At 42.1% G+C, this 23,385-nt stretch overlaps 1 protein-coding gene across 16 annotated transcripts in view; it reads left to right on the top strand.

Annotated features, from left to right (window-relative positions):
* The window catches only part of ANKRD6 (ankyrin repeat domain 6), an 87,860-nt gene that overhangs the window by 55,414 nt on the left and 9,061 nt on the right, over positions 1 to 23,385 (top strand). For 8 of the 16 annotated variants that reach the window (XM_015621449.1, XM_015621445.1, XM_015621435.1 and 5 more), the window contains 7 exons: positions 7,224 to 7,322; positions 15,549 to 15,647; positions 16,156 to 16,254; positions 19,479 to 19,577; positions 20,488 to 20,586; positions 22,174 to 22,272; positions 22,507 to 22,584. In XM_015621449.1, the coding sequence (XP_015476935.1) occupies positions 7,224 to 7,322; positions 15,549 to 15,647; positions 16,156 to 16,254; positions 19,479 to 19,577; positions 20,488 to 20,586; positions 22,174 to 22,272; positions 22,507 to 22,584 (672 nt within the window). Of the gene's footprint in view, positions 1 to 7,223; positions 7,323 to 9,684; positions 10,024 to 15,548; positions 15,648 to 16,155; positions 16,255 to 19,478; positions 19,578 to 20,487; positions 20,587 to 22,173; positions 22,273 to 22,506; positions 22,585 to 23,385 lie in introns of those variants that run through there. The other 8 variants (XM_015621434.1, XM_015621432.1, XM_015621433.1 and 5 more) reach the window with 4 other exon arrangements.

The following is a 23,385-nucleotide window of genomic DNA, read 5'->3' as shown; positions in this document are numbered from 1 at the left end:
TAAGATGATGAGCTTTGAGACTGCTGAGGGACCTCTACTAATTACAATAAGAAACAAATAGTGTAGGTTTGACTTTGAAACACAAAATCAGGTTATTTTGGTATAATGCAGATTTCCTAGAGTTGACAAGTTTTTCTTTCCTGTATGACATAGGTGTCTCCCTTGCCTTGCCTTGTTGTTCTGCCCTGTGTGGAAAATCAAAACAAAGCTCATTTGGGAGCAAAACTGTGGCCAGGTACAAAGTGCTGGTGTTTCTGTGGAGACATGTGCTTGCCAGCTATGTTGGAGAGCTGTGAGCTCTGAGGCCATCCCTGTAGCTCCCCAGGTACTACAGCATTGTAGCTATTCTTTCCTAGAAGTTGTGTGTATGTGTCATCCCCGTGGAGCCCAGAGAGGGAAGATGACAAAAGCTGTCCCTGTTGTCATTCTGGATGCGTCCCAGCACACAGGCTGGTACAGATGGGGTACTTGGGCAGCCTGGTGACAAGCCCTGCTCAGAAGAGATGTAGTCAGATCTGCAAGACTGTGGAGGAGTGCACACAGAGAAGCAGGGAACCCTCTCAGAGCAGCACCAAGGCTATGTGTACAGGCTGGTTTGAAGGCACACGGACTCTTACTCCTCCCACGCTGTGAGCCACAGAGAGCTGAGCTCAGTGTGAACCAACAGGAGTGAGACCAACGTGGTGCCCTCACCAGAGCCCATCCATTCAGGCTCTGTGTTGGCCTGTCCAGGTGTACACAGTGTGGAGTTTGCATCTGGCTCTCACCCAGCCAGCCAGCTGCAAAGGGAGAGCATGTGCATATTTGCCTACCAAAGGCTGTATAAACATAGCCTGGAAGAGCTTGGCTTGCTAATCTGATGGCACACAAAGGCTGGAAGGAGAAAGCTGTTTAAAATTAAGGACAAGGTTGTCACAAGAGCAAGGATGTATAAATTAGACTCACATATATTGAAACTGGAAATCTGGATGGTTTCTTTAGCCATCACAGCAACAGGTTCTTGTGCAGTCTTCTACTAAGCAGAACCAAGCACAAAGTAAGAACAACTTTCAGAGCAGAGGTTATTAATTTTAGAATGGAAATTAGATGGCAGACCTTTTTATAGTGCAGTAAAATAGACAAAGCTTTCAGATAAATTGAAACCCAGAACCCTCTTCTCCCCCAAGATAAAACTCACTGCACAATGAAGCATAAAAATAAATTTATCCATGTGCGTGCCTTAGTTCTGTTTTACCTGTATTTCTTCTATTTTTATTAGTGGTTTTCAGTTGTTCTACCTAATTATAAGTTATAGGGGTTTGCTTCCAAAAAAAGAGAAAAAAGTATTTGGTACTTGTGAACCAAACTTCCTGCTGAATTCTCTGGGTTTTACTGGAGGAAGACACTTGGAGACAAAGCTCTTTGGAGGGAAAGAAAAAGTTCCCCCATCACAGCAGGCTTTAAATGTGTTTCTGATCCGCATCTTTAAGCACAGACCAATTGTTGTGAATAATACCACAGAGCCACAGATTGAAGTGTCCAGGATCTAGAGATAAATGCTAGAGTTCTTTATTCAAAAACGATTAATCGAGCATAGCTTGAGAAAAAATGAAGGATATTTTCTGTAACAAACCAAGTACTAGTAAATGCCTTATAGCTGACTTGTCTGACAGTTCTGGTTTTTTCCAGCATGGAAGGTCATATGATGGAATTGATTGTTGCTTCAGCAAACAACAATTCAGCTGCAAAATAGTATTTCATTTTTGTCACTTCTGAGTAGATGATTTCAGAAAAAAAGAAGAATATGAGAGGAACAAAATGCAATGGAGAATTCACATACACATGTCCAGGTGCTGACTTCAGCATTATGGTGAAGATGCACTTCTTTCATTTTGACAGCATTACTAGTAAGGCATCTGTGCAGGTGAAGTCAGTATGGAAATGTGCACCTGCTCTGATTCCAGTGAGGGACACTCGGGCTCATTCCAGATTTGGGGCCTTTTAAAATACACGAAGAAGAGCTGATGGCCGCTGGGTCACACAGGTGATGGCAATCTGACATCAGGGAGCCCAGAGTGGGAGAGGGCTGGTGGCACTATGTGGCACATGCATTGGGCACCCATTGTGGTGCTGGACCTCTGCCACCAGCCCTGTGGATTTGTGGCCCAGACTGTGGGCAGGTGTGGTGCTCAGCAGAGGCTTTGTCACTCTACTCTTCTCAAAGGGTACCTGCTTGGTCAGGGTGCTCTGTTGCTGCTCTGCCTGATGTGACAAAGAGATAATTTCCATTTTTACACCTTTTTGTCTGACATTCTTCACAGAAATTAAATGTGTAGGTGATTTCTTTTATGAAAAGGCAAAAATACCCTGAGCAACTGGTTGTACATACTGGCTCATCAATGCCCTGATCAAGTACTTGGGTGAATAAGCTTCAAAAACTGGAATACCAAGAACTTAAACCTTTTCTTCCAAGCAAGAAGCTGGTCCCTTTTTCAGTCCTTTTGTGGTAGAGCTCTCTTTCAGTGAAATTACTGACAGCTGCATCTTTGGAGCAAAAGTCCTGGGACTTTTGCTGAGCTGATGTGCCTTGCTGTCCTCCCAGCATGTTGTTGTCCTTTTCCTGAGGATATTGGGTTTGCATGGCCAGGTTTTGGTAGCAGGAAGGGCTATGGATGTAGTTTCTGTGAGAAGCTGTCAAAAGCTTTCCCAGGTCTGGCAGAGCCACTGCCAGGTGGCTCCAAGACAGGTGTGCTGCTGGTCAAGGCTTGGCCAATCAGAAATGCTGGTAACCCCTCAGGGATAACATATTTAAGAAGGGAAAACAAAAAGGTACAGAGAAGAAGTAATTATAGCCAGGGAACAGCAGTGAGAATATGTGAGAGGAACAATTCTGCAGACACCAAGGTGAGTGGAGGAGGGGGAGGTGGTGCTTCAGATGGTGGAGCTGAGATTCCCCTGCAGCCCATGGAGACAGACCCATACCATAGCAGGTGGATGCCTGAAAGAGGCCTGTGAATCCATGAGAAACTTGTGCTGGAGCAGGCTCCAGCACAATTGAATTCTGCAGAGAATGGATGATCATTCAGAAAAAAAAGCTCTAAAGAAATACAGAAGATGGTGCTTCTGTTTTGATTCGGTAATTTTTTGATTTAACTTTTGAAGTAGTCATGTTATGATTGCACAATATGGCAACACTTTTGTAATGCTGGGGTACTTTAAATCTCAACTTCAGAGCATGTTGAGTTCTTTAAAGCAGTATCTCTTTTCCTTCTTTTTTAAGCTAAGACAGAAACAAAGAAATAAATGTATTTTGGTGCTTTCACATTTCTTCACTCCTTCAGTTTGAAAAGCTATTTGTGTCTGTTTTAAACAATAAATAAAGATAAATTAAAAGGGACCAGCAAACACTTAGGAACTTGCTGAATGCCTATTGAGGTCAATGAGAAGCTTTCTTCTGACTTGAGTGAGCAGGTTATTCATGGAGAACAGTCTAACAAATCATCAGTGTGAACAATGTGACAAGACTTGCATTTTGCTTTCAGGCTTTCCAATAGAACGTGGACAGGCATGTTTTTTATGGGTGCAGAACGGATGACTAAATATCAGTCCTTGTGCATGACAAGAGTAGTGTGAGATGGAGAACTGAATGTCCCTGCAGAAAGGTATCTACACATACATAAACACAAGGAAAGATCATGGAGCCTATGGTGCTAAGGCCCTGTATGGGTTTGTTGTGCAGTGCGTATGCATTGGCAGCGATGCTGGGAGGATTCTGCTTTTAACTGGTGTGTATCGACAGCTGCCTGTCAATGTCTGTAAGTCAGAGCACAGATTTAATGCAAACAGAAACCTACCCTTGCACTTTACTGCTGAAGTTCATGTGGCTGTTTACAGTGCCTGGCTGCAACCCGATACACCCCACAGCTACAGCAGTGTGTCACGGTGGTTGGAAGTTGCAGCCTTAGTCCAATAGGTCCCATTTATTTTGTCAATAAGTCCGTGACACGGGACCATTTGTATGATTTGTTGCCTGATGGAGCAATTGTTTACATTTGAATAGAAGTCCAAATTGCTTTTTTTTTTTTTTAACATATGACTGACTGCTTTATTGGTTCATTAATCCCAAGTGGTAGCAGTCTCTCATTTGTATTTGTAATAACCCCCAAAACATTACAGTTCATATTTGGCAAGGCTCACACGCTTCTAAGTCAGTAATCTGCATGTGGAACAGTCCCTGGGTTTGGTGTTGTGTCCTTGAAGTGAGCATGTAGGAGACACTCTGGTTTGTATGTTTTCTTTCCCCCTAGGACCCTTGTGTGTATTCAGATAAACCCCTTCTTTGCTGCTGCCTTGAGTGCAGAATGTCTTTATGGAGGAGACACAGAGTTTTGTCTGTCTGCCTTCATCTCTCTACCCCCTATATATTTTGGGTAGGATGAATTGCAGTGAGAGAAAAACTTGGTGGGCTTAAAGAAACAAAGGCAAGAGCAGCCCTGACTTGCTGCTGTGGCATGGACTTGTTTAGAGTTTGTCTCCAAAGCTTGTTTTGTTCCAAGTTTGTCATCACAGCATGAGGGGCACCCAAATTGCCTCGTCTCTTCCTCACAGTTTGTTCTGGGTTGGTGTGTGCACGTGTATGTGCATTCATATCTGTGTGTATGTGTATTTATGTGGGGGTTTGATGTTTGTCCAGTGTTTGCATCGCCTGCGCTGGAGCAGCTGTACCATCACCCAACTGTGCTTTCACTTTGATGTTGCTGGGAAGAAAAATAAAATCTGGCATGGCTGGTTCTTGCAGGGTTGTGATTAATCTTGAGATGATCAGTGCTCTTCCAAAAGCCTGAGCATCTAATCAATGTAATATGCTGGAATTGATCTTCCTTCCCAGTCTCCTCTCCTGGTTAGTGTCACAGTTTTTGTTTACAGTGTCCCTTTAAAGTAGGAAGAACTCAAAGACTGCATGTGTGCAGAAACTCTGGTTCCTGAAGGCCTCTCCTTAGGGCTCTGCAGTAGGTGAGACACATCTCAGCCTATGTTTCTGGATAGAGAATCTGAAACACACAGACACTCTGGAATAAAAATGATCTTTTAGTCTTCCAACTCAACTGTGCCAGCAGGCATGGTTCATGTGGCAATTGCCCAGAAAGGTGTGTTTGGTGAGGAAAATATGTCCCTTATATTCAAATAAACTCCTATTCTGATTTCATAGCTTACTTTTAACACTGTACCTTTAACTGCATGCCATAACTTTTTTCATGGTTTGAACTGGTTATCTTATTAGAAAGTTTCCCTGCTGGAATATATATTCATGTTGTTGACACTTTCCTTTTAAAGCACATGAGCTGGCTTCAAGTTGGGTTTGTTTGGGATTTTTCCTTCTCCATGCACAGATTGCTATAAGTTGTTTTCATGGTGTATTAATAACCTTCTGGGAAGTGAGATGCCTGGATTAGGTGATTTACTTATTTGCATTAAGGAATGTAGAAAGTCGGGATCCACAAATCTGAATGTGCTGAAGCACATATTCATAATCCAAACATGCTGTTCATTGTTGGGAATGATTTGTAAATTTGGTATTTTTTTCAAATTTTCTTTTGTTATTTATTTTATTTTTTTTTCTTTATTTATTTCTTTTTATCCTTCTATTGCCTGGGGATTTTTTGCCTCCTGCTATTGATTTAGCTGGAACAGCAACATACCCCTGGCTCTCCTCCAGATGGAGAAGGAAGTGTGGTCAGTGCAGCTCAGTGCCCTTCGATATAGGGACAGGATTTCAGGGACACATGGCCAGATGAAGCCAGAGGTACCCAGGCAGGAGGCTGGGTGGTGCCCAGGGGCAGTGGTGACAACAGAAACGAGTCCTTTCCACACCTTTAGCAGGGCAAGAATGGAAGTTTCTCTTACGGGAATGAACTGCTGCTGCCAGCAGGGGACAACATGCAGGTTTTGAGGGAATGTGTCAGAGTGTGAGTGAGGATTTTGTCCTCAAATCTGCCCCTTTAAGTCAATAATGTAGGACAATTAATCAACACTTAGTGTTTCTGAAGCACAGCACAACTAATCAGTAATGGCACAAATGTTTTGCCCTCAGCCATTCTGTTGATTCCCAACAGTGTTTTTCCTTTTTTCTCTGAAAAGGCCGAGTTAATGAGGCTTTACCAGATATGTGGGTATGGGGTTTGCTGTATGAAAACAATCTTGTCTTGAGCTTGGTTTATTATATACTTGAAGTATTTTTCCTACTGAAGAAGTTGCTTAAAACCTCAGAGAGCCCATGTGTAGTTCAAGTGTGTACTTCAAGCCACTAGTCAGACAGCTGTTGAAGTGTTTGTCCCTTCTGTGGTTGATGTACTAGGGCTGTTTATCTTCCTTTGCAGGATAAATCATTGAGTGGAAAAATAGACAACAGCATCCGTAGTGAAGGAATAGATACAAAATGGATAGAGGTGAAGAGACACATGACTTTTAATGTGACCCTCACAAAATGCCTACTGGAGAAAACAGCATTCTTTGTGAAGATACTTCATGAATTTAGCAATTGCTGGGATCCCGTTTTCTTCACTGCCATTAAATAATCTGCAGTGAACAGTTTTAATGTTGTTGTTTCACAGATCCTAAGGTGTTTCACTCACTTTGAGATTTTAGAGAGAGAAAGGTAAAAATAAGCATTGTCTAAAAAAATCCTGGCAGATCTTTAGCACAGTGAAGTTGGTTGTCATACATGTGAAGTCACTTGGAGTCATTACAGGCCTTCCACTCCTTTCCAGGGCAGCATCTTTCATGTGCAACAACTCAGTAATTCTTATCTCTGTTGCAAAGACAGTGCCCATTACAATACGTGAATTAGCCAGTTATTGCAACTTGGCTGTACAGAGGGAAGGTGACAGCAGTTGATAGTTCCGTGCTCCAGAGGGACAGAAACAAATGGATCATGAATTCTGCTCAAGCAGGGACACAGAGCCGGATCTGAATTTGTAAGGAAGTATCTTATGTGAATGTAATATCCCTTTTGTAGAGTGTCATTGGGATAAACTGAAATGTTGCATAAGGTGGAGAAGTTTTTTTCCAGCTTTCACAAAACCAGTGTAAAGCCTTTGTCACACTAATACATGTCAGTTGCTACTATTGCAGGTTTCAGACAGTGAGGTACAAACAGAATGATGAAAAGGAGATAAAACTCTATTCAATTACCATGCATTAAAGTTATTAATCTTAAGATACTATTATTTTCTTCTCATTCATAGCATGGCCGGACGCCCCTGCATCTTGCTGCCTACAAGGGTCATCTCCATGTTGTCCAGGTTTTATTGAAAGCAGGTTGTGATCTGGATATTCAGGATGATGTAAGTAGATACAACCTTCTAACTTGGGGTGAAGGGGAAAAGGTGATTTGCAAGTAACAGTAGACATTCACTTGTTTGAAGTAGGATTAAATGGAAACAAAATCTGTCTATTTCCTAATTCAGAGATGTAACCTCTAATTTGGAGATGCAAAATTGTGTGGGAAACAATGTAAAATGTGGTTTTCAGTGAATAGTTTGTTCAAGCTGCAGAGCTTTATAAGAGCACTGCTGGTGCCAGGCAGGTGTGAGAGTCATCATCTGCTGCTTCTGGTAGAAGTGCACGAGGAGTTCATTGTGGGAACTCGCTGGAAGACATCAGGTAGGGGACATAACCCATTGTGATGTTTGCCTGAGGTGGGAGATGCTTTTTGAGTACACACATCCCTCAGTATCCATAACAGCTGCCCTTATCACAGTGCTGTACCACGGAGAGATCATCCTGGTGGCACCATGCTTCATGTGGGGGTGGTCACACCTCTGAGGTTGCTGTGTGGTGAGGCATCAGCACAAAAGCCAGCTTTAAATTTAACACATGGTAATTTGTGTTCATTTGGAAAAATATGTAAGTTGCTGGAATTTCTTGGCCTTCTGTAAGAGTAGTTCTAATCTAGGACTGGGCTGTAAGGTGTTTTGGAGTGACAGGTAATGTGGTTTTAATTCCCTCACTGGTGAAAAAAAGTATATGCTGAAATGTGCAGTAGTGGTTGAATAACCATGATTTCTTCAAATGAAGTGCTAAATTCTGATGGCATGCTGGAAGATGTTTGAGGTAGGGTTGCTTTTGTTCCCCCTGTAATATATAAGGTGGACATTCTTCAATGGCCTTAGAGGTCCAGAGGTGTTAGTAGAGGCACCTAGAAATACTTGACTAGTAGAAGGACACTGGAAATGTCTAGGTGCCTTTTTAAAATGCCCTTGGGCGTTTGTTTGCATCTAGAGAGTTAAAAGTCTATAGCAATTGGAAAACTGTTTTCTTTCTCTGCGTGAGTAGCTGATTCCCTGTGAGACATGAGCAGTCTGCCTGACAAGCTTGGGGCTGGGGTACTGATGTGGCCAGCTTTCTGCAGGAAAACTTGTTTTTCCAGGAAAAAAATTTGCTTCCCGCTTCCTGTGCTTTTTATTATTTCCCCGTGCCCATCTGTGAAATGGAGCAGATTTCAAATTGCAATGGGAGATTCAGTTTATTCAGATGTGTCCTGGGTATGCTTTTTGACTTCTCCCAGCAGAAATGGTTCATTAGGTATTGAAGGCAAAATTGCAAATACTTCACAAATACAGCCAGTTTTCCTGAGAAAAGAAAACTGCTGCTTTAAGAAGGCAAGAGCTTCCACTGATTTGGTCAAATTGAGTTTCTGTGGAAACTGATTTTTGAATAAATCTGGTTCATTTGTTTTAATCATCTAGAAATAAAGTCTATGCTGTTTATATGTAAACATGATAGCCAAGATGTAAAAACAGTAAATCAATATTTAGCATCATTTCAGTTCAGTGAAGACTCTTGCACTTGTAGAAACACTCAGCTCATAGAAGAGGTATTGTCTTATGAGCTACTCAGGGGCTTTGTTCACAACAATTGGATACTGCATCTAAATGTGGCAATTAATATGAGCAGAGAAGATGCATACTGGATTCATAGATACTGTTTCTTTAAAATATATTTTGATGTATAGTTCCGTATTTAGTAGTAGTAAATAGTAAGTAGTAGTAATTTGGTTGGGATTAAGGAGAGCCTCAGGAGATGCTGAATTTCAAAGGGTGTTTGGATTTGTCTTGCAGGAGGAGGAAGTCTAAAACTCCAAATGAAGATTTTTGCTTGCAATAGGTATTAACTAAAATTTTTCTGCTTTCCTTTTATATAGGTCTTCAAAGAAGGTTCTCTGCTTATGGCTTCTCCTTGTATAATTCATTTTCAGAGTTTATGCCTCAGAGAATATGTTTGTAGTCTCTTTTGGCTGAAATCTATTGATTATGCCTTCAGCCACTTTTACTGTGTGCTTATGTGGCAGTGAAGGCCTCTTAGTCTCAAGTGTTGATTAACATCTGTGTGTTTCATTGCTGTTTTTCAGGAATACAGATTTAGGTTCAGATATAAAAATATCTGTGAGAGCGGGGAATATTATATTTAATTGAAAAGCGCATTATTTTGTTGATTTTGGTGCATGGCATTGTTGTGATAGCACACAAAAATCCAAAAAGATAACCTACATTTTATTTTTCAAAATAACAAGAGAAACCTAAACAATTTATTCTGCAGTTTTGATCAAATTCAAGACTAAGTTTTGATTCGCCAGATGAGAAGCAGAAACTTTAAAGCTGCTAATTGTTGTGGAGAGATTAAAATGCTCCCTTTCATGTTCTACAGATGTATTCCCTAAACACGATAAGAGCCTTAAGAATTAGTTGAAGAATGACCTCCAGTGGCCTGGAGTGGGATTATTATGAATTTCAGCCGGTGGAGTCCAGCTCTGTAGAGTATGCCACTCCGGGAGCTGACTCCTTCCTTCTCCCTGCCAATACTGACAACTCTTACTGGGATCCCAGTGCCATCTCTGAGTGGTCAATGAGTGTCCATACAGCACACACCTCAGAAATAGTCCAGGAGAAAATTGTCCCGGTGAAGGAAATCAAGGATGAAAAAAATAAGAGAAACCAGAAGAGAAAGGCTAGGAAGGAACCTAGAAGATCAGAAAGAGAGAAGGAGGTTAGAACTCTTGTGCATCAACCCTGCCCCACGCCTGGCGCCCGTCCCGGTGCATGCTGCGACCCCCCGGTGCGGCGCTCCGGCATGGCCGAGCTCCCTGCGCTGCATGGCTGCATGGCCCGCTTGGCGCTCCGTGCTCTGCATCCAGTCTCCTGCCCTGTCTGCACCCTTCAAAATCTAACTGGGAAAACAAGCTGATTTAAAACAAAGGCCAAAGGCCCTGAAACTTCCTTTCTGGAAGCTCTGGTTTAAGAAGCAGAAAATTAGTTTCAAATGGAACAATAGCCCAGGGTTCATAATCATTTCTAGCTGAATGAAAATATGCAAAGTGGCTTATTCCTGTGGTCCCATTTCATTTAAGCTGTAATTTGTTTTGTTCATGATTATTTTCCATGCCTTGATCACTTCTGCTGGTCATGCATCATCATTTATTGTGCAGAGTGAAGTTGTTCTTAACTGCGTATCATGACTGCCTCTCTGTAGCAAAAGAGGAGAGCAGCACAGAGACACTGAGAAACATGACAGCATATTCAGTTCCCTTTGTGTACCACTGCTTCAGGGTATCCACATACGCTTGTATGCTCCTGCAAGTATTTAACACTTGGTTATATTTTAACTTTGGAATATTTTGATACATCTACTATGAATTTAGTGGCTTGATTTTAGATTATATGACTTTACAAGTTCTGTTCTGCGCTTTGTATCAGGGACTGAAGCCATGTGTTTTTTCTGATTGTTTTGGTGGTTTATTTTTCAGTTGGCCAAAGCTGTGGATGCTCTATCACTAGAAGTGTGCGAGGCCAGGCTGGATGAGGTGACCTGGTCTAGTGGAAGGTGTCTCTGCTCATGTAAAAGGAGCTGGAACCAGATGACCTTTAGGGTCCCTTCCAACCCAAACCATTCTGTGATTCTATGATTTTGGTGCAATTCTCCTGCAACAAGATAGTCTGTTGATTTCTGTAAACATAGAAGTGAGGAGACAAAGTGTCACATGAGAGAAGGGCTTTAAAAGAAATTGTAAACTGTTGGATGCTCTGGAGAATAGGAATGTGCAGGAAAAAATGTGGTTGTAGGTTGGGGCTTTTGAAATCAGAGAAAGGAAAAATTAGCATGTATTACAAAATATTTTAAACCAAATCTCATTAATTTGGGTCTGTAGAGTCTATAATAAAGACTCCAATAACCCAGGAGAGCTGTCAGAAGTCTACCTGAGACTGTACTGGAAGTCACTTTTGTTGTTTTCCCTCAGAGTGAACTTCAGATGTAAATGTAAACCTGCCCAATGTCCAAGTGCCTGGTCCCAGTGGTTGCATCCACGGTTTTAAGATAGTCAGCACATGAAGAAGCTCAGGGAGATAGCTGCACACACCAGGACACTGGGCAAATGCCAACAGCCATGCCAACAGAGAAGTGCTAAAGAAAGGCTAATGCTGGAGTTCATGGGGGAAAATCAAGAATAAGGTGTCTGCCTTTCTTCAAGACTTGCAGCCTGTAAGCCTCTCCTGAAAGCAGGTGTTTAAGCCCTCTGTAAAGAGCATAGTTCCTTGCTCTGGAAATGTACCTGCTGCTGTGGAGGAGCCCTGTTACAGGTAGAGCTCTCAGATGTGCAGTCCTGCATCCTCTGCATCAGGGCATGCAGATTTCTATCCCAGTCTCCCAATGTCAGCCTCTTACTTACCCAATGAATACCAAGATTTTTTCCTAAAAGTGGAGAACTTTCAACACTGCAGTGCTGCCGTGGCAAGACAAAGTGAGTGAGCAGTGCTACCTCTGGGCTGCTGTGGAAGAGTCAGTAGCCACTTCCTCTACTGGTTTAATTTTGAAGGGTGGTGGCTGTGCCTGCAACATGTGTGGATCTTCTTCTATCAGGTGTGTGACAATGGCACTCACAGGGCCAGAGAGAGGAGGGGAGCTGCCTGCAGTAGGGCAGTGCTGAGCCAGGGTGTGCCATGCCACCGTGATGCAGTGCCCTGTGCCTGCCTTGCAAGCTGGCACGACCAGGGCACAGACATGTTGGAGTGGAATCTCCTGAGTTTGAGCCACCTTTATGGCTAGGCAGCGTCTGAGGAAGGGGACTTAAGATTCACCAGTGTAGACCTTAATGCCTTACTTCTCTTGAGCCTCACTTAAGTATTTTTGGCTTTGGGCCCACATCTGCATTTGGACTTACTGTTGTTTCTGTCAAGGTCATGTTTCTGTGACATGACACTGGAGTTGTCTCTCTTCATTGCTACTGATCTGCAGTCTGTTTCTAAGGCATAAATCTCTTGGAAACAGGATCATAAATTGTGCCTAACATAATAGTCTGGACAGTTAATATGCATTTACCAGTGTAATTGCTCTTTGAGCCTCTGGAACAGACCCCTAATGCTTTGCTAAAGGCAGAACTCTAGCGAGTGCTTTCAGAGACATTTATTTCAGCAATTAATAAAAGGTGCACAAGTCATTGATTGCCTGAAAATTCATGCTGTGAAAAACACAACTCCTCTGTTTTCTCAGACTCCATGAAAGTCAAGGCAGGGATTTTCTTCACTGCTGATGGGGAGGGAAGGCAGGTTAGAGTGCAGTGGTGCAGGCACTGTTATTTTTAGGATGGCTGTGTTCTCCACGGCTGGGTTGCTCAATGGCTGTCACACAGAAGCCATCAGAACCTGGTGGTTCAGCTTCCACAGCACTTCAAGCAGTTTAAGGTTAAAGTTTGTGCTGAGGTGTAGGGGAACAGTGGACCAGGTGCTGTGCTCTGCCTGAGGGGTCTGATGGTGGTACGGACAGACCCTCACCGGGACAATAATATGTGCCCTCTCTTCACTGGGAGGTGCCTCAGTTGGTGAAACAAGGTTTGAGATATCCTCTGACACTCCCTGTTACATGGATGAGGTAACATGGTTATTTTGTCTAGTCAGGGTGTGGCTGGACCTTACTCTTGGATGCTCGTGTAGGAAAGATGTTATAGCCAAAGCCCATACCTTGGGCAGGAGGCACCTGAGCCTGCCATTTGCAGGACTTGTGTCCCTTCACCTACTTTCATTTCAGGGACCAGATTATATTTTGGGACAAAGCTTAGGCGTGGCTGAAGCTGTCCCAGTGCTGCTCTGCATCCCCAGCGTATGGATTGGGATTACCAAGGGGGACCTGCTGTCACAGCAGTGAGGTGTGCTGCCCACTTTTCAAACAGACAAATGTGTTTATACAAAATTTAAATCAAGTCCTGTTAGAAGTAGCTGTCTTGCCAAAAAAGCCCCAAAAGCTAAATAGTCTTTGACCTCACTGCACTTACTATGATGGGAACAGGAACAGCCTTGATTTAAACTGTCCCAGTAAGAATATCCCTACTTACAAACCAAATCCTGTACAATCCATTCCTGCTCCAAATTTGTCTTCTCCACAGTAATTTTCCTGACTGTAAAGCAGTAGGAACCAACCATTCATTGTTCAGATTCTATCCACTGCAGTGTCAGTTGCCATTTTGTTTTAGTCTGTTTTATAATATCTTCTGTAGGTTTGCTGGTGCATCAATACCACTTGGCAGGGGTAGGTTGGCAGATTACTTTCCGCTTCATATAGTCAGATAAAATGATTTTTGCATTGTCCAAAAATGACTCACTACTGCAGTAACAGTAGCTGTGCCATTATCAAAAATCAGATATCAAATTCTTCCTCAGTTTGTTGGTGAGCAGATTTCCATGTAGTCATAGTAACCAGTAGCTATTTGACATTTGTACTTGTGAGGTGGTATAATTTGGACATTTTCCATAACATTTTGGTTGTCGTTGAATTTGGAACAAATACGTAAGTTCAGAGCACTTGCCATGCTGTCACTTTTCCAAGACTTTTTGTTCCTACTTCCTGGAATCTTTACTGTCTTTGTTGAAATATTTTAAAATACATTTCCAGTTGCAAGAACAGAAGTAAAAATATGTAACCTCTAGAAACAACAACGACAAAATAGATAGCAGGTTTTTAAGAAGCACCTTCAACACAATTTTTAAAAATAAACTTCATCATTATAAGCCAATTTAATGATTTACCGGTAGGGATTACTGAAAGTTTGTGGTTGAAAATGCTCATTTTTTATAGATTAATAACTATTTTGGTGTCATTAGCACAAAAGAACCCCACCAAAAGCAATTTTTAAGTCAGCTGCTAATGGCCTTTGAGAACAAATTGTTCAAATATGCCAGTTATCTAAAGACTTGAACACTCTAGAATAAAAATACAGAAATTCCTGTAATTTTAGTATTTAATATAATATGCTATTATCTGATAAAGAATTTTAGCAGAGAAATTTTTTGTCTATTTAGGACTTGGTTTCCTGCAAGCTTTTTTAGGACACATGGCATATCTCTGCCTTGTGTGTTTGTGGTGACCATTATCTAGAGAAGCAGAAATGGATTGGATTCCAAATCTGTTTATTCATCCCAAAAAAGTCTGTGTACAGCTTTGAAGCCTGTCTCTTTTCCCGGATTCAGGCTGTGCTTTGGCATTGCTGGTTCAAAGCAACTTCAAAGGAAAGACAAGACCAGTTATTGTGGAAGCAGTGGAGCTACTCCAGCTCATTTTCTCATTGTCATTCCCCTGTCTTACATCCCTACACACTGCTTCATAAATCCTTCTCTCGTCCTTCTTTTATTAGGTTCTCACCAACATCTGCACAAAAACATACAGATAACCCCTGATGGGCAGGGACAGTGGTTTTAAGTTTCCCTAGTTTTCAGCTTCTGGAAGGATTGCAGAAAACTAAAAAGAAAACTTGGGCTCTCTGCCTCAGCAAATGAGTTCAGCAGTTGTTAGAGAGGAGGTAGATGTGCAGTCAGACAAGATGACCACATCAGCGTAATTTATTTTGGAAAGCTGGCCTTAAAGGACTGATGTAGGGGACTTGCTTGTTGCTGCTATGTGACAGGTCAATGAGAAATGAAAGTTGCTTGGACCTCAAGATTGCTCAGTTGCTTGAGTGAAACAAGTGGATGGTCCTGCAGTTGTGGTTCTCATTGTAAAGTTGCCTCCACTCTTAGCACTAATTGGTAAATTCATCAGAGGTGCTGAAGAGATCAGTCTCATCTCATGCTCCTTATCCTAAGCAGGGCCGATGGAGCAATCAGAGCCAGGGCAGGAGGGCCTTATCCAGTTAGTGTAAGTCCTGGAGGATCATTATGATGAATTACGACAGCCTGTAATTCCCTTTAGTTCCCTACAGACACTGATGACTGTTAGACACATAGAGCCAAATCTGTCCAATTCACTGCCTTCTAGTACTGCCATGTTTTTAGAATGCTTCAGCGCTCTATTTGGGATTGTGATGACTTGCAAACTTCTGTAAATGGTTTGTAGCTCTGGTACTTTCAATAACTTCATTAATCTTGGAAACTTTTATGGTAGTTGTTTAGGGGGACTGTTTCCAAAAGCAGCTTGGATTTAAACAGTATGTGTGTCGAAGATGCAGCCCGTCTGTGTGTTGTCTGCATTTGCATTAAGTCAAAATGAGGTGGAAATCGTACCAATTACAAATTTGCTTCTTTTTGCAGGGTGACCAGACAGCGTTACACCGGGCTGCTGTTGTAGGGAACACCGATATAATAGCAACTCTGATTCAAGAGGGCTGTGCTTTGGACAGACAAGACAAGGTAACAAAACAAAAGCCCTGTAGGATGGTAGCTTTGGGACTCAGCAATGTTAAGGTCTCAGAGAAGAAGTTACAGTTTATACTCCTTAGTACGTGTCTGATGCTTTGAGAGTAATTGGAACAATTACAGTGAAAAAAAAGCTGTACCATCTCTTTAATGCAAATTACTGATTTAGTTATGCTTTTATATTAGGCTGATAGTTTTTGGTTTAAGAGTCTGTTCTCAGCTCATTAAGGGATGAATTAAAGATTCTACTTTACCATACTACACCCTACGCAAAAGACTACACAGTTCCCATCCCATGATTATCCCAGAAACTCGAGAATACCAGGCTGTAAGTTTAATTTAGGAGTAAATATAACTAGTTTCGTGTTCCAGACAAATAACAGTATTTTTACCCTCTTCTAAAAATAAAATAGAAAATAAGCTAGTAGGAAATGAAAATATTTTTAAGGATGGGTTGGTTATACAGCCCCTAACAGTCTCCTCTTGTGCGTGTGCTCTTCAGGATGGGAACACTGCTCTTCATGAAGCTTGTTGGCATGGATTCAGTCAGTCTGCCAAAGTGCTTGTTAAAGCAGGAGCCAACGTTCTTGCCAAGAACAAGGTGAGACCCATGGAGGAGGAGCTTTCAGTTCTGGCCTAAGGTGGCTGATTCTCAGAACTGGAGGTTTCTGGCTGTGCCATTTCTCAGCAGGTGGGGGACCAGCTCTTAGTGGATTTTTTTTTCTTCTTTTTCTTTTCATTTATTACGCCTGGATGGTTCATCCACAGGCATTAGGAAATTCATATTTTGACAGCTGATGCAGGAAAAACTCAATAACACATTGAATGATACATTAATTACAGCTGAGGAACACTGCCATTCCTGTAGAAGTCTCCATGGTGCTCCAATTTATACTGAGGAGATTCATTGTGATTGGTGTGATTTAAAATGGAAATGAATTGTACTAATAAGAAAATGGTATTGAAAATCTGTTTTTCTCCAGAAATTAAACCACCAAAGGCATGTAAACCATAGAGGGAAACAAAACAAAAAAAATGTCTTTTGTTACGAAGTTCTTCCTAATATATTAGCATTGTCTCTTCCCAGAATCTTGTAATGAACATGGATTATGTTCCTTTTGGTACTTATAATACCTTGAGAGCCATTTAGAGGAAAGAATAGCAAAGTAAAGGGGTTTAGTTCCACTCTAATTGTTATAACTGAGTATAACAATTGAAGTATATATACTTCAATTCAGTAATTCAGAAGTTAATGGAATAGTCCAGGAAATGGTGGTAGCAGCCTGTGGTGTGAGCAGAGTCAGGGTTTGGACAACTGTGCTGCTGGGTTGGTCAGATCACATGGCCTGGCACTGTGCCCTGCGTGACAAGGAGAGGGATTGCTTTAGGGAATCTCTGAGCATTTTTGGTAAATGTGTCTCTAAAACAACAACTGAAAGGGGCTGGGAAAGAAAGAAGACAAGGAGTCTTAGATCAAAGTCTAAGATTTATAGCAAAAAGGCATGTTTCTTGGGCATAGTGTTTCTATAGGTGCATATGTGTATAGGCACTATAGAAGCATATGTTTGTACAGTTGTGGTGACTTTGTGGTCTGCAATTTCATCATCTTCAATATTACCTCATATGTATGTCTTCTTTTGTATTATTTCAAGTACCAGTTTTTATTTACTGTAATTACTTTTGCTGTAATGTCCACCTGGATTTGTATCAAGGGTACTTTAGAAAACTTCCCATGCTTGACTATGCTTTGTGAACCATTTTGCTCCTATCCCTGGATATGCTTGTCTGTGTATACACATACACTTAGTACAAAGGTGTGGGCTTCAGATGCAAGTCTGGTTATCCTGCATGCTTGGGTGCCTCTGGGAATTAAAAGATTTAGCTTACAACCCAGTTTATGTCAGCTGGAGGCAACCTCTCTGGGAAAGTATGTGCACAGAATAGCTCAGCAGGGTTGATGGCTGAAATATGACTGGCAAACTTAAATACTGCCTGAGCAGCTCCTGTGCTAGTCTTTGATGTCTTACCCTTTGCATTTCACTCTTTGGGTGGTTTTTAATGGACAAGATATATTCTCAGGAGCTGTTGAAAAATGTGGGAATCATGCATGCTTGCACGTGCTTTTACCCTTTCTGTTTTCAAGAAAAAAGAAAAGCTTAAGTCTACTTAATCCCAAAATGGTTTCTCTGTTCTCTCAGCTTTTTGTGTTACTGATGACAAGGCATTATCATTCTGACAGCTTTTCTGGCAGCCAAGGTTGAGTGCCATGTGCAGGAGCATCCCACAGACTGTAGACTTACACCTGAGAATTGTGCGACTTTGGATGGATGGGAGAGATATGGGCTGCCAGATTTGCCAAACCTGTGAAGCAGCAGAAGATGGGAAGGATTTGACACAGTGTTTTGGGTAGCTGTATTCCTCCTGCACAGTAGTCACCCTGGAGGTGCAGTTTATTTTCATATAAGTCAGCTTAATAAAACCCTTTCTGCTGTGATATATCATCCAGTGAGATCAGCTGTAGCCTTATTTTTAGATTCTCCATCAGTCTGTACATTTCAGTGAAGATTCCCAGACTGGTACAACTTGGACCCTCTCTCCCTCTCAGAAGTTGGTAAGAGGTTTGTCACCCCATGGGAGATGAGCCAGATGAGCCACTCAATCAGCTCTGACCCTTGGCACTGTGATTCCCCAGAACAGAAGTCCTCACCTCTGCCTTCCCACCAGGGCCAAACAGCAAATGATATAGGCATTGCAGAGGCTTTTTAGAGATAAACTTGGGAGGGAAAAACTTGACACTTAAACACAATTTAGCTGAGAAGAAAAACGTTCATGTCTGCCACAGCTTAGGGACTACATTCAGGTCTGTAATATGGAAGTGAAGACCTAAGACCACATCTAAGGGTTGGCTTTTGTAATTTAAACCCTACAGCTTTGATCTTGTCTTGAAAGCAAGGGGGACAAATCAAAGGACATAATCAAGGTGAACAGGTAGTGTAGTAAGCCTGGTAAACCTTTTTACCTGAGGTGATTTAATTTCTAGCTCCCAAGAGCCAAAAACCCTGAATGTTTTCAGACCAACAAAAGCCAAATGCTGCCAGAAAAACTTGTCAGACCAATAAAATTGTTCACCGTGTTAGAATGGTAATACACAAGCCAACACTTCCTTGATTTCTGTCCATTTCTGCAAATTTTCTTCTTTGAGGAACCACAGCATGTGGTTCTCTGGGGTTTGTGTGGCTTTTTGCCCTCCCTTCACATCTTGGCTAGAGACTGGTGTGCTGCCAGAACATAAAAAAGCTTCTTGATAGCCTAAAGTCTGTATCCTGCCCAGTGAGAGCACCTACAGACCCAGCCAGACTTCAAGCTGGTTTGTGTTACAATCATAAGGAGACAGGAGTTGTGACCATGGTCTACTCGCTACCCTGCAGCAGTCGTGGCTGGGATCAAAGATCTCGTGCCACGGCAGTTTGTTTGTTTCTGTGCATGGGGGTAACCTGAAACACAAGAATTACAGTTCTTTAATATTTAACACTGCTGTTTGACACTAATGAACAGTTTCTAGAGTTCTTTCTTCCTTTAAACAGATTTGACCAATGCAGATATCATAATACTGTCCTATTTCTGCCTTTATTATATCCCAGGTAAACCACTGACAGAATGAAGTGGGGATTTCAGTCTCCTGGTTCATTCATCTCATATCTTTGGGAAGACTAGTTTCCCACTCTTGGATGGATCTTCTTGTGCAAAGATCTGTGAGGTCTTATATTTTAATGCTTATGTCCAATTTCTAAATATGGCTTTTATATTTTCCTGTATTTCTCTAAGGCAGGTAACACACCTCTTCACCTGGCTTGCCAGAATAGCCATTCCCAGAGTACTCGTGTTTTGTTACTTGGAGGATCTCGAGCAGACCTCAAAAATAATGTAAGTTTTGGAAATAATATGCTCATTTTTGTGTGACTTTTTTTAGGTATATTGCTTTTACTTGTAAAAATACTCAGAAAGGCTTTAAGCAATGATTTTTATTATAAATTATATTGAAAATAATACTACCCAACCATTGTATTCATTATGCACAGGAATGCTTCTGGTAGGACTGAGTGATGCACTACTTGTACCCATCTCTTGAGCAAGGCTAGAAGGAGCCAAATGGGGTTTTGCTGTTGAAGACAGTGGTGAAAGGCTTCAGATCTGCAGATCATATATACTGTGTGTCAATCTGTCAAATGAGGCAGATTCAAGGTGGCTTCAGTTTCAGACAGCTTTCCTTCTATTTATAATGATTCTGGAATGATGGATAAAGAAAAAAACAATCTGCAAAAGGAAGCCAGATATTTTTGCCCTGCTTGATAAGAAAGTGGGCAGTGAAATGGAAACCTGTGGGGTTTTGTTCAGCTCCCAGGCTCAATTGCACAAATGCTACCCTTCACGGGAATGTTGCTCTGGGTGCCACTTATGTTTTCTACATTATGTGTATCCCTAAGCTGAGATTCCAAATTGCATTGGTTTGTGGTTTAGAAGACAGATTTAATGGGAAAATATAACTAACTCAGGGTTTGTAGTGCCAGAAAAATAGCATTTTATTTTTCCAGTATTTCCCATCAGTGGTTAAACAATTCATGCTCTCACCTTGCCTGACCCCAGCTCTTGCTAAACTTTCCCACCCATGATAGCAGATTCTATACTGCAGAGAAGACAGCATTGCTGTTCTGTGGAGATGTGTGGTGTTTACTGCTCTTTCTGATTTAATAGGATTATTTCATCCCTGAGCATCATGACAAGTACAGGCTTTCTCACTGTGATTACATACTCAGAGCTTTGTTTCTGTTTGCAGGCAGGAGATACCTGTCTGCATGTGGCTGCTCGTTATAATCACTTGCCCATCATTAGGGTGCTGCTCAGTGCTTTCTGTTCTGTCCATGAAAAGAACCAGGTCAGTGCATGAACTTCATTGTGACTCTGTGCCCTCTGCATAAGGCCAGTTGTTGGGAAGAGGAATTCCTGCCCAAGTAATCCCGCTTCACTCTGTGTGTTCCACTGTACCACCAAATGCCTAAGCTTTTAAGAATAGCCTTAAAGTAATGGCATATCAGTGGTTTATTATTTTGCCATCACATTTGCATTATTTTTTCAAAGCACTGCTTATTTATGAGGTGATTTAATGATCTTATAGCCATTACAGAGACATTGTGAAGCACTACTCACATTTAGATGCTACCAAAGTGCAAATTCCTCTGGAATACTTTTCTTTGCTGCACTTTGCAGTAGGAGGAATTAAGAGGACATAAAAGTGAAGACAAACCATGCTCTAAATTCAAAGTAATGATCAGTCCAGCCTAGGATTAATCATCCATAGTTGTTTTATAGGGAAGTAATTGATTGCTGTACCTATAGCATAGCCTAATTGGGTGGTAGTAGGGAAAGAAATTAGTACATTAAAATGTGTTAAATCTGCTAAATAAACATATTATGTGGTACTTAACCACATTTTCTCATGTTCCTGGGAAATCTTCCATGTGTAGTTGAGGATCATAAAGATGTTTTCTGAACTGTACATTTAATGTTCCTTCTTCACTATGAGATATTACAGAAAACAAAATGGGTTTCAGCATGTTAAATTTACTATGTAATTTTACTTGGAAATGAGTTTTTTAACTTGCAAAATGAGCTACTGAATATTAAGATCAACTGCTGTGAACCTGGCCCAGAGAGACATCCCTTTGCTTCACTCCCCGGCACTACCCAAAGTTGTTCCATATTTACCCATAGAATGATTTGATTTAGGAGTACACCTCATCTAAGTTAGCAACAGGCACTAGTATTGAGGAAATCTAATTTTATGAAGGCAAAATGCAAGACCAGGGGGACAGGAAAGCATTATACACACTTGTCCAGTCTCATTTGAACAGATGCCAATTCTGTTACCAGTGCCCAAATCTGTTCATGGCTGTCTTCCCCTCACTGCACCAGGACAAGGGCAGGGCAGTGTGTTAGTGCTGGACCCAGACTGCCTCCTGGCTCTGATCCAAAATCAGTTTTTCCTGAGGATACCTGTGAAGAGCATGCCAACCATCTCACTGCCGGTACTTACCTGAGTATTTCTGAGTAATGTGATACATGACCACCTGCACACCAAATAATCAAACCTGGGGGAAACAAGAAAAAGAAGAGAAGGTTGTGGTGGGAAAACTTGTTCTACCCTCAGATGTCGTATCCATTTACTGGAGGTAGAGCTGGGCTGTCTCCAAGCTGCTTCATGTGTCACTTGGTTTAGATAAATCAGATCACTAGTGCCCCAGCTGCATTTCTCAAACTCAGGGTGAAGCAGCACTTTGCCCCCTCCTGTCATCTTCCTCTCCACTCAGTCATTTTTTATTGACTGGGCCTTATTTCAGCTTAGTTGTTGCATCAGTAAGTAGCTTTTTTTCATCTCTGAGCATCTTTTAGGAAGGTGTGGATTCTGTAGAGTGAGACCCAAGGACTAATGTCTCAAGTTTGTTTTCTGCTTTCTGATTTGCAGGCAGGGGATACTGCACTCCATGTAGCTGCTGCTCTAAATCACAAGAAGGTGGTGAAGCTCTTGCTGGAGGCAGGGGCTGATGCATCTGTTGTCAACAATGTAAGCAGGACACAGAGTTTTTCTGGTATTTTATATTAATGTAGAGGCCCTTCAACATTCCTCATAGGCTTGGTAGAAAATTCTTGGTTGTGAAGTGTTGAATTATGTCATGGTAAATTGGCACAATTAGTCACTTCATTCTCATGCACAGAGTATACACTGAACTTGGTTGGAGAAATTCCATGTTTCCAGTAGCTTGTGTTTTGAAGGAAATGCTGTTCTCTTTTCTCTCAGGCAGGCCAGACCCCTCTAGAGGTTGCCAGACAGCACAATAACCCCGAGGTTGCACTCCTGCTCACTAAAGCGTCACAGGTACATTACACGTCTCTCCCCAACACACACATTCACATGGAGCTGAGGCCACTTAATCTTGGGAGGCTGCATCCCCTGCTCCCCTTGTCTTCCGCTGTGAAAGCTGCCTACATTTCTGCTGGCATTGTGGGTTGGACCCTGGTCTATTGACATAGAGCCTTTCAGTCCCCAAGGTGAGCAAGGTGTGCAGATTAAGCCTCAGCATGAAGTGCTGTCAGAGGTCTCTGTGTCCTGACTGGCAGAGGGTGGAGCTGTCAGAGGCCCTTGCTCCCTGCAGTGGCCCAGCGTCTAGAAAGTTGCCCAGTATCCAGAAGCTTCTGAGTTGTGCCACTCTGCTGCCTACCTCAGGCATATCCCATCCCCAGAAATGTGGTCAGCACTGGAGGATGCTTTGTAATGGGGAAAAAATGTTTATGTCCTGTTTATACTTTGCAGCTATGTGTGAAATGCTGCAACGCTCTTCAAGCCAGAAGGCAGGAGGGCAGGAGACCAGGCACAATCCTTGCCCTCCTCCTCCTTGTCACCTCTGCATGGGCTGGGCTTGGCTTGGGAACCAGCACAAAGACAGCAGAGGAGGTGCTCACACTTCTAGGGGACAGCAGTGCCCAAACAGACTGAGCTCAGTGCTGGTGTGTTTTCACAGCCATAAACACCCACGTTGCTTGGCTCATCAGTGTCCCATCTGGCAGTGCACTCTCCTTTTTCTGTTGCCTTTCAGACAAGGAAAAGGTCTGCTCTATTACTTGTCCTTGTTTTCTTGTAGAGAAGAGCATGACATCACTGAGTAACAGTGTGGTCTGT

This window comes from Parus major, chromosome 3 (assembly GCF_001522545.3).
Source record: "Parus major isolate Abel chromosome 3, Parus_major1.1, whole genome shotgun sequence".
In the NCBI taxonomy this organism is placed as follows: Eukaryota; Metazoa; Chordata; class Aves; order Passeriformes; family Paridae; genus Parus; species Parus major.
The sequence above is the reverse complement of the archived record's forward strand: the minus strand, read 5'-3'. Positions and strand labels throughout refer to the sequence as shown.